The following is a 12037-nucleotide window of genomic DNA, read 5'->3' as shown; positions in this document are numbered from 1 at the left end:
TAACATCACAGGAAACAACAGATGTTGGCAAGGATGTGGTGGAGAAAAGGGAACTCTCTTACTCTGTTGGTGGGAATGCAAACTGGTGCAGCTGCTCTAGAAAACAGTATGGAGGTTCCTCAAAAAGTTAAAAATAAAACTACCCTATGATCAAGCAATTGCACTGCTAGGTATTTATGCCAAGGATATAAAAATACTGATTTGAAGGGATACATGCATTCTTTTATTTATAGCAGCATTATCAACAATAGCCAAATTATGGAAAAAACCCAAATGTCCATCAACCGATGAATGGATAAAAAGGTGTGGTGTATGTATATTATACACACACACACACACACACACACACACACACACTATGGAATATTAGCCATAAAAAAGAACAAAATCTTGCCATTTGCAATGACGTGGATGGAGCTAGAGAGTATTATGCTACATGAAATAAGTCAGAGAAATACAAATATCATATGATTTCAATCATGTGGAAATTAAAAAATAAATCAGATGAATATTGTGGGGAGAAAGGGAGGCAAACCAAGAAACAGACTCTTAATCATAGAGAACAAACTGATCATTACTGGAGAAGTGGGCAGGGGGGTGAGTTAAATGGTTGATGGATATTAAAGAGGGCACTTGTTGTGATGAGCACTGGGTCTTGTGTGTAAGTGATGAATCACTAAATTCTACACCTGAAACTAATATTACACTGTATTTAACTAACTGGAATTTAAATAAAAACTTGAAAAAAACACATGCTGTCCTAAGAAAAAAATCATACAGATACATCAAGATATATCCTTGTAAAGTAATTGGAATTCTTAAATAAAAGATACATTTGTATGGACTTCTAGGCCATAAAATCAAGTCCTGTATTATATAATAGATTCTCAGTCTTGTCTTAAATTTCTTCCTAACAACATTCAGTGCTAGAATTGAGCATAGCAATCAATGTCTATATGGACATCAGAGAGAGAATGTGACCCATGAATTGTACAACATCCCAACTACAATTCAAGTATAAACACAATTGACAGATAATTTTACACATGCAAGATAGTAGGAAATATGATTCCCATGAGCCCTTCTTAAAAAAACTTCTAGAGACAGCTTTGAAGTAACTAAGCAATGAATGGAAAAATGGATAAAAGGACTATTTTGAGAAGATGGCCCATTTAAATGTGGAACTATGACTAAACTATAGGAATTATGACTGCATAAAAGCATGTAAATTCTACAAACTTTGACAATGTAGAAATAGCATTATAACAAACAATAGTTGAGAAATGACAGGGGCTGACAGAGAAGGTCAGAGGTAAAACAAGTATACTAATTTTCTCATGTCTTGAAGTGTGTAAGGGGTCAGTAGATCCTGTTCATAGATGACAAATCAATTATTAGATGGATAAATATATTTTAAGGATACAAAGGCAACAACTAGACTAAGTATAATAATAAAACCAGCCAAAATTTCCTATGATAGAGTGGATATAGTTACTAGAAATATGCTTATTTCTTCATAATTTACAGCAAGGAGTTAATGAATTCTATCTAAATAGTGAAAATCTATTCTAAAATTTTGCCAACTCACCAGTCTGTATTCTATGAAATATATCTTTTCCTCCAGTTTGAAAAATCTTCATTATCTTTTCTCTTCTCCATGATTCTTCATATTACTGGAATGGTTCTGGGACCACATCTGCCAGTTCTTTTTAGCATCTTTGGATAGTCTTCATCTAGATCTAGAGATCTGAACTCTTTTAAAGCAGCCAAGGACAATAATCTTGATTTCACAGTATTTATGTTTTATTCATACCAGTTATAGTTGGTTTATTGTTTTTTTTTCTTTTTACCTCCTTCCCATTTCTCCACCAATCCAACTAACATTTATTCAGCTTTTATTACGAATCAGGTACTGTGCAAGAATGTTGGATAGTTAGAAAGATGATGCAGATAAGACCCTGCCCTCAAGATATTCAGTCTAGTGAGGAGGCAGATAAACAACTCTAATACAAATACAGGATTTTAGTAATAGAAACACTCTTCCCCTACCACAATAAAAGCTAAAACTATCTGGATGATTCTTAGAAAGATTCTATAGAGAAAATAGCATTTCATATGGGTCTTGAAGAATGAGTGGATCTTCCCCAGGCAGGAAAAAAAGAAAAGAACAGTCTAGGTAGAATGTAAAAAAAAAATAAGCAAACATACAGAAGGAGTAATGATCACTTTAGTTTGACTATAATGAGAATATACTGAAAAGTGAGGAGCAGAGTTGGCCCTGGAGATTGTACACTTTTCTGAGTAGCTTTATAAATACAGTGTGTTCCCCTTGAGTTTAGTAGTATCATACTTAGGATTGGTCCCTCACCACAAGATGTCAACACTCCAAGATACCTACCCTCTTTTACCCCCAGCAAACACTCCACATTGCCAAGAAACACTCCAGTTGAGAATTGGATTGATGACCCCAGTGAATAGCACACAGCCTTGGCCAGTTCCCAAAGGCTGCAGGCTGCCCACTCCTGGTTCCAATACAGTTCTCTCAGGGAGTGCTTCCCAGCCCCCACCTTTGCTCTATCTCACCTTCATCTCCAGGGCCTCTGGCACCTTCTTGCCTTCCCAAGCCCAACTCCGCTTGGTGAAGTAGTTAACAGTGGCAAATTCAATCAGCGCAGAAAATACAAAGGCATAACAGACGGCTATGAACCAATCCATGGCCGTCGCGTATGCCACTTTAGGTAAGGAGTTTCTGGCACTGATACTCAAGGTGGTCATGGTGAGAACAGTGGTGACACCTGGGGAGAGAGAAAATGAGAACCAATTGCCAGTGGAAGACATTTAGAGCATATGTGATGAGATCACCAACTTCCTACTTACAAGGAGGAGCTATACCCCACTCAAAATGACCCCCTTAAAGTAAAATACAGAGAATGTCAATGTGGGATGGTTCTACCTAGTAACTACCCCATCCTAGTTATCACAGGAATAGTAAGCTCCGGTAAAGCACTTTTAAACGTTGTCCTGTAGTCTCTGCTTAAACATTTCTATTGAAGAACAGGTAACCTATTTCATTGTAACAGAACTTTTTAATTAGAAAACCCTACCTTCATTAGAATACCTTCTTTAATTAGAAAACCTTCAGTCTGAGCTGAAACCTGCCTTCCTCTAACTCCTAGCCCACTGACTGATCTTAGAATTCATTCTCTGGCAACACAGGAAAGAAAAGCCTGCTTCCTCCTCCTCTCCCCTTCAGGGAGTTGGAGATGGTGGCCATGATTCCTCGTGAATCTATTCATCTCCAGGATGAACATGGCCACTTTCTTCTCTTGTTTCTCCTCCTTCTCTTCTGGTAGTTTTCTTTTGAACAGCCCATAACTGAACTCAACACTCAGGATCTTCACTTCCCTTACTGTGGACAGTATTTTCCTAATACTGTAAAAAAAAACACTGTAGAAAATGGTTCTTTAACTTCACCAAAGTCTTTGTACTATTGAGCTTTGTGGACAACCAAAGCTATTCCAATATCTATTTCTCTTTTTTTAAGTTTATTTATTTAGTATGAGTCGGGAAGGGGCAGAGGGAGGGAGGGAGGGAGAGAATCCCAAGCAGGCTCTATGCTGTCAGTACAGAGCCTGACATGGGGCTTGATCTCATGAACCATGAGATCATGACCTGAGCTGAAATCAAGAGTTGGGCACTTAACTGAGACACCCAGGCAGCCCTCCAATATCTATTTCTTGTGAGTTTTTATCAAGCCAGGATTTTTTAAATAAATTGATTCTTTTTCTTGGTGGCGTTATTAAACTAAATTTAAGATTTTCCTTTATTCACTTTTAAATTCTATTAAAATCATTTTTCTAATCTTCATTTTATATATACATATGAGCTATATAGTGTTGCGGCTAACGAGTGAGCTTTACAGTCAAATTGATAATAGGCTGACATTCTGGCAATTCCACTTACTGGTAATATACCTTGAACAAGGTGATATATCCCACAAAACCAGTTTTATCATGTGTAAACTGTGTGTGATCTTACCAGCCTCAGAAATTTGGGGTTCCAGTGAGATGATGTTTATAAAGCCCATAACACAATATCTGGTAAAGAGTAAGCACTCAAGAAATAGTAGCTTCTATAATTAACATTACTCTTATTTTCACTGTTGTTAATAATATTGTCATAATTATATGATTAATTATAGTGGTATAATTATAAACAAATTTTAAACAATAACACTATAATAATAATTTTATAATTGTTAGCAATAGTATTCTAGCCTCAAATACCTGCACTAGAAGTTAGAAGTCCTGAGTTCTGCCATTTACTTGTTTCATATCTTTGGCAATTTATTTGATCTCTCTATGCATCCGTTCTGCCTATCTATGAATATTTCCTAAGTCTCTATACCCTAGAATTTTGACAAGATACTTGTTATACCCAAAATCATCCAGATTTGAGGACAGGGGAGTAGTCAGACCTTCTTTCTGAGTGTTGGCATGCTCAAGAGGATAGGGAATGTAAGTCTGGGTCAAATAGGGCATAGAAAGAAGTCTTAATGTGGTGAGAGATATTATATAGAAAAGCAAGCAAATAAGGCCTATCTATTAACTCTACCCAGAGAGTCAGCCATGTGTGCTGCAGCCTCTTGGGCCTTCTTTCACATCTTGCTCCCTCAAGTACCTTACTTATACGTTTGCTATATAAATGAAAATCCAGACTGGAAAAGACTTAGTACAGTTTCAACAGAGAGATCCTAAGGAAGCACCTTTGTACAAACTAGGTAGTCAGCAAGGCTGATTGGCAAAACCAAATTTTAATCCCTATCAGGAATCAGCCACATAGCCAGTACCTATTAACAATCTATCTGAGTATGTTGCCTGGTAAGTTCTGGGACTGAACCCAAGGGTCAGTAATCCTCTGACCACACTGAGCAAGGAGTGATTCATGGGAGAAACAAGCTACCTTACTTATGGTTATTAGCAAATGCAGTTGTCTACCTTGGCACAGTCATAGCAGTGTGCCTATGCATGGATGGAGAGAACTATACTGCAACATAAGCGTTTCTGTATCATATCTCCGTAGAAATTTTTATGTTTTAGCCTCTAGAGCTTCATTAGAATAGTCATCTTGTGAAGAATTCTTAGCTAGTCAGCTGGTAGGATCCTCAATCAAACATTTACATTTTATGGATGAACAATGAGGTTTGGCATTTTAAGAGATCCAGTCTTACCACCCAGTACTTCTCTTTCAAGACTCTTCTAGAAAGTATTTTGTGACTGCCCCACCTCACTTCCAAGAGCACTTCTAAAAATCTAGGACACTTCTTTGAGAACACATGTCTGTCTGTACTACCAAAGCAGGAATTGCTTGAGAATAGGGATCATGAGTAATCTGTCTCTATCCCCTCAACCTTGAATATATACCTGGGACAGAGTAAGCCCCTAGTACATGTGTGATGAATGAAACTGCTCTACCCTCCCTGGCCCTAGATAACTACTCCTCTGTTTTCTTTCAGTATGGTTACATTTTTTTCCCTTAGAGTTTCATACATATCATATAGTATGCACTCATTTGTGTTTGGCTTTCCTCACTTAGCATAGTATTCTTTAAATTCACTCATGTTGTTGCATCTATCTTTAGTTCATTCCTGTTAATTTCAGAGTAGCATTCCACTGCATTGATATAACAATTTGTCCATTCACCTATTAATGGACATCTGGACTATTTCCAATGTTCAACTATTATGAATGAAGCTTCTGGGAAGATTTACATATAAGTCTTTGTGTGAGCATATGTTTTCATTTTTCCTAGAAAACACTTAGAGATGCAACTACATGATTATATTGTAAGTAAACCTTAACTATAGGAGACTGCCAAACAGCTTTTTAAAGTGCATGTACCATTTAACATTCCCATTAGATGTATGAGTTTCAGTCAGCATGAACCTTTGACTTATGAAAATTTAATATTAGTTGGTAGCTTTACACATTTCACTGACAATGAAAGTCCTTAGAACACCTTATCTCCATCTCAACTTACATACACTGCATTAAGGTCTAGTCTTTTATTCTAAATATGTCATATATCCAATAAGCTGCTGTTATTATTTTATACATTCAATTGACATTTACCATTCCCCATATATTTATTATTTTCATTGTTAAAATGCATCTTAAACCTTCCTTCTTGGATAATTTTCTTTTTTCTGAAAGAACTCTTAGTGAGAGTTTGACAATAATGAACTCTTAATTTTATTTTTTTTATCTGAAAAGGTCTTTATTGTTTCTATTGAAGCCAGCTGGTAATCTATCACTCTTTTCTTTTCTTTTCTTTTCCTTTCTTTTCTTTTCTTTTTTTTTTATATATATGAAGTTTATTGACAAATTGGTTTCCATACAACACCCAGTGCTCATCCCAAAAGGTGCCCTCCTCAATACCCATCACCCACCTGCCCCTCCCTCCCACCCCCCATCAACCCTCAGTTTGTTCTCAGTTTTCAACAGTCTCTTATGCTTTGTCTCTCTCCCACTCTAACGTCCTTTTTTTTTTTTTCCTTCCCCTCCCCCATGGGTTCCTGTTAAGTTTCTCAGGATCCACATAAGAGTGAAAACATATGGTATCTGTCTTTCTCTGTATGGCTTATTTCACTTAGCATTACACTCTCCAGTTCCATCCATGTTTCTACAAAAGGCCATTTCATTCTTTCTCACTGCCACGTAGTATTTCATTGTGTATATAAACCACAATTTCATTATCCATTCATCAGTTGATGGACATTTAGGCTCTTTCCATAATTTGGCTATTGTTGAGAGTGCTGCTATAAACATTGGGGTACAAGTGCCCCTATGCATCAGTACTCCTGTATCCCTTGGGTAAATTCCTCGCAGTGCTATTGCTAGGTCATAGGGTAGGTCTATTTTTAATTTTCTGAGGAACCTCCACACTGCTTTCCAGAGTGGCTGCACCAATTTGCATTCCCACCAACAGTGCAAGAGGGTTCCCGTTTCTCCACATCCTCTCCAGCATCTATAGTCTCCTGATTTGTTCATTTGGGCCACTCTGACTGGCGTGAGGTGATATCTGAGTGTGGTTTTGATTTGTGTTTCCCTGATGAGGAGTGACGTTGAGCATCTTTTCATGTGCCTGTTGGCCATCCGGATGTCTTCTTTAGAGAAGTGTCTATTCATGTTTTCTGCCCATTTCTTGACTGGGTTATTTGTTTTTCGGGTGTGGAGTTTGGTGAGCTCTTTATAGATTTTGGATACTAGCCCTTTGTCCCATATGTCATTTGCAAATATCTTTTCCCATTCCGTTGGTTGCCTTTTAGTTTTGTTGGTTGTTTCCTTGGCTGTGCAGAAGCTTTTTATCTTTATAAGGTCCCAGTAATTCACTTTTGCTTTTAATTCCCTTGCCTAATCTATCACTATTTTAAAGGCAATGTGTTTTTCTAGGCTACTTTAAAGATTTTCCTCTTTGTTTCCAAAAGTTTCATTATTATGTGTCTCTGTTTATGTCTTTTAATTTATCCTCCTTAGGTGCATAGAGCTTTTTGTAATTGTGCATTTATGTCCTTTATCAGGTTTGGACAGGGTTCAGCCATTATCTCTTCAAAAAATTGCTTCTATACCATTTTCTCATTTTCCTTCTACGATTCCATTATGTCTGTGTTAGACCTTCTCAATAAATCATATATTATTTCTCTGTCTTCTGCATTTTACACATTTTTGTCTTTCTGGGCCTCATTCTAGATATTTTTTTCAGTTAATGGGTTCTCCCTTCAACTATATCTAAACCACTGATTTTTTAATCTATATTTTCCTGTTTTAGAATTTCTAGTTTGCTTGTTCTCTCTCACTTCTACTTTACCAATAAGTTCTCTTATACCCATTTTCAGTGAATCCACCACCCCAGAGGAAGAACCGCTTTGGTTTCTAACAGCATAGCTTAGTTTTGCCTGTTTTGGAATTTCATATAAATGAAATCATATATTATGTACTATTTTGTGCCTGGCTTCTTTGTTTGACATAATTTTTGAGATCCACCTATATTGTTATGTGAATCAATAGTTGTAAATTCACTGTATGAATATGCCACAATATAAACACACATTCACTTGTTGATGTACATCTGGATATTTTTCCAATTTGGGATTTTATGAATAAAGCTATTATGAACATTCTTGTATAAGCCTTTTATAGATATATACTATGGACATATATCTTTTCATATCACTTGGGTATGAAGTGAAATACTTAAATTTTAGGGCAAATATATTTTTACCTTTTAAGAAATAGCCAAACATTTTCTCAAGTGATTGTTCCATTTTACAACCTTACCAGCAATGTGTGAGAGATCCATTTGCTCCTCAATCTCACAAATATTTGCAATTGTCATTCTGTTTTAATTTTAGCCACTCTAGTGTTTATAAAGTAATGTCTCCATGTGGCTTTTATATTTTCTTGATACAAAATGATATTAAGTATATTTTCATGTTCTTATGGGGTGTTTGCGTATATTCTTGGTGAAATATCTTTTCATGTATTTTTCTAATATTTAAAATTAGATTCTTTATATTTTTATCACTGAATTATAGGATCTCCTTATATTTTTTGAATAGATGCTTTGTCAGATTTGTACATATATAAAATATATTCTTCCAGTCTATGGCTTGCCTTTTCATTTTTTTACTGCTATTCTTTGATGAGTGGAAATTTTTAATTTTGACAAAGTCCAATTTATTCTTTTATTCTTATTTTTTTGTACACTAAGGAATTTCTGCATTCCAAAGGTTACAAAGACATTGTCTTATATTTAGTTCTAAGACAATGACATTTTTACCTTTTATATTTAAACCTATATCAATCAAGTTAATTCTTTGTAATGCCATCTGTGTCATGAATCAAGTTTTCATATATGTGGGCCTACTTTTACTCTCTCTGTAGTGTTTATTTTTCTTTCCCTTATGCCTATAACATACTGTTTTAATTACTATAGCTTTTTAATCATTTTTGGCATCTCATGGGGCAAGTCCCTCCACTTTGTTCTTCTTATTTAGGAGGATATTGGCTATTCTTGGCTCTTTGTTCTATCATAAAAATTCTGCAATCACTTTTTAAGTTAATGTGTTAATGTAAAATTTCGAAGTTTTTACATCAATGCAATGAGTGTAAATATGAACTCTAAACTCATGTGAGGCCAAGTTTAAATTAAAAAAAATAAATTCTTAAGGAAGAATTTTTTTCTATATTTTACACAGATCCCTGGCCAAAATAGACATGCCTCCTTATTGTCTCCCTGATTACTGTATTTTTCTAATGCTCTTTCTAGGGTATAACCCTTAAATGGCATTGGATTGATGAGATGAATCCTTTTATTCGTCTCCTATGGTTTATGTAAAAAAAAAACCCACAAATTAAGTGGCTTAAAACAACACAAATATTTTTTCTTACACTTTTGGAGGTCAGAAGTCTGGCAGTTTTATGGGCCTTCTCCTCTTTCAAAGCCAACGGCAGAGCATCTTCAAATTTCTTCAGCTTTTTTCATCAAACTGCCTTCTGCTCTGTAGTCAAATATCTCTCTGCCTCCCTCTTATAAGGACACTTGTGATTATATTTAGGGCCCATCCAGATAATCCAGGATAATCTCTCCATCTCAAGATCTTTAATTCAGTGCACATCTGCAACACCCCTTTTGCTATATAGGGTAACATTCACAGATTTCAGAGATTAAGACATGGATATATTCGGGGGGCATTATTTAGTCTACCACAGCCCTAGTTCTAATCCTAAACTTCACTCAGGCTCAGAGCCTTTCTTGTGTAACCTTAAAACTCAGAGCCTTATTGCGGCACCTGGGTGGCTTCGTCGGTTTAGCGTCCCACTCTTGGTTTTGGCTCAGGTCATGATCTCAGGGTTTGGTGGGTTGAGCCCTGCATCGGGCTCTGTGCTGACAGAGCAGACCCTTCTTCAGATTCTCTCCCTCAATCTCTGTCCCTCCCCCACTTGCTCTCTCTCACTCTTGGTCTTTCTCACTCTCTCTCCCTCCCTCCCTCCAAATAAATAAATTTAAAAAACCCCAAAACTCTTATTTACCAAGACTAGTAGTCTATCTACCCATCTTCCAACTATAACAGTATCAGCTCATGTGACTAACATTCCAATTTTTAGTTCCCTCTTTCATTTGGGCCCCTGAGCATTTCCTTTAATTTCTTATCATCTCACATATTTAAAAAGAATATTTTCTATGTTTTATCTAACTTTTCTAGAATTTTGTGGAGGGAGATTTTCAGGGTATCTAGTTTGTTATATTTCTAAAAATCAGTGACTCCTATATAGATTCTGCTCCCTCCACTTCACCAGAACTGTTGTTGTGCATGCCTCACAGCCACCACTACTATGGAGGCAGGTTAGTAGACTAAAAAGAGTGAATATTTGTCTCCGAAAAATGTTTACAGTGGGGAAAAACAGGCAGAAAATGTTCTATATGTTTAAGTATTCCAGGAGAAAATGTTAATAATATGCAAATCTCTTTTAGACATCGGTAAATTTATATTAAAGAAAATTTTCCTGATTGTAGGTACTATTGAAAAACCCTTCAAGCTTTGTGTACCCTTTACTGAAAATTTGCAATTTAAAAAAAGCTAGAGGAGAAACATCAATGTCAGATGCTTATAGAAAAAAAAAGGATGATGGGGCGCCTGGGTGGCGCAGTCGGTTAAGCGTCCGACTTCAGCCAGGTCACGATCTCGCGGTCCGTGAGTTCGAGCCCCGCATCGGGCTCTGGGCTGATGGTTCAGAGCCTGGAGCCTGTTTCCGATTCTGTGTCTCCCTCTCTCTCTGCCCCTCCCCCGTTCATGCTCTGTCTCTCTCTGTCGCAAAAATAAATAAACGTTGAAAAAAAAATTTAGAAAAAAAAAGGATGATAAAAAAGCACCCAGTCCACTTCTTTGTTGTCAACTTAGTTTCTCACTTCCCTCCTTCTCCAGCTCTGCCCACTAATTTTCTCTTTTTCACTGAAGGCTCAGTCCCTCTCCAGTTCCAAAAGCAAACTTGACTGAGACAGGAAGCATTTAATAAACTTCCTACTCCAACACTCTTTTTATAAAAATTTATTTTAATGTTTATTTTTGAGAGAGAGATATCATGAGCAGGGGAGGGGCAGAGAGAGAGACTGAAACACAGAATCTGAAGCAGACTCTAGGCTCTGAGCTGTCAGCAAGGAGCCTGAAGCGAACCTCGAAGTCCTGAGCTGTGAGATCATGACCTGAACCGAACGAAGGTGGACGCTCAACCAACTGAGCCACCCAGGCGACCCCAACACTCGTCTTATTCCCACTTTTTTGTTAAGAACTCAGTTGCCTGAAATACCAGGACCTGATGACTCACTTACCAATGCTAGGCCCAGGCATTGCTTCCATCCACTTTCCATATCCCAACCTGACAGTCCATCATAAGACTTAGCAAATGCCCTCACCTCCCCATTCTCCATAAGACAACACTCACCAAAGACCGTGCGGGCAGGGACAGACTCTCTGTTGAGCCAGAAAGACACTTGTGACAGAATGACAGTCATGATACATGGCAAGTAGGTCTGGATCACAAAGTAGCCAATTTTTCGCTTGAGATGGAAGTGGGTTGTCATGACGACATATTCTCCTGGAGAGAGTAAAATTAGGCAATATGTAGCTGAATAAACATTGTTAAATCAAGGTGGGCCCCAATTCAGTTCACCAAGCTCTTTAACCTTATAGTCAAAACAAGACATTCCAGCACCTACCAAGTTCACATAACCATATCTCTTTAATAATCATGAAGCAGTGCTTTTGTGTGAAAATATGCTAATACTATACCAACACAGCTTGCTCAGAGCAATTTTGACACAGATTCATTAAAATACATTAGTGTATTCATTTAAATAATAATAAATATCATTCTTTTCTATAGCATTTGCTTTGTGATTGGCACTCTTCTAGCACTTTAACATTCTTAACATACTTAATGATTACAAAAATGCTATAAGGTAGATACTATTGTTATCC

The 12037-nt window shown here is 36.9% G+C and overlaps 1 protein-coding gene across 1 annotated transcript in view; it reads right to left on the bottom strand.

The window, feature by feature from the left end:
• Positions 1-12037, bottom strand: part of GABRA3 (gamma-aminobutyric acid type A receptor subunit alpha3) — a 214033-nt gene that overhangs the window by 14616 nt on the left and 187380 nt on the right. Inside the window, exons 7-8 of the mRNA XM_047097768.1 lie at positions 11502-11654; positions 2584-2795 (exon numbers count right to left, since the gene is read on the bottom strand). Coding sequence (XP_046953724.1) covers positions 2584-2795; positions 11502-11654 — 365 coding nt within the window. The remainder of the gene's footprint in view (positions 1-2583; positions 2796-11501; positions 11655-12037) is intronic.

Source organism: Lynx rufus, unplaced genomic scaffold (genome assembly GCF_022079265.1).
Source record: "Lynx rufus isolate CCGP_SWC_20201006 ecotype Redwood Valley unplaced genomic scaffold, mLynRuf1.p SCAF_40, whole genome shotgun sequence".
In the NCBI taxonomy this organism is placed as follows: Eukaryota; Metazoa; Chordata; class Mammalia; order Carnivora; family Felidae; genus Lynx; species Lynx rufus.
This window is presented reverse-complemented; position numbering and strand designations above follow the sequence as displayed.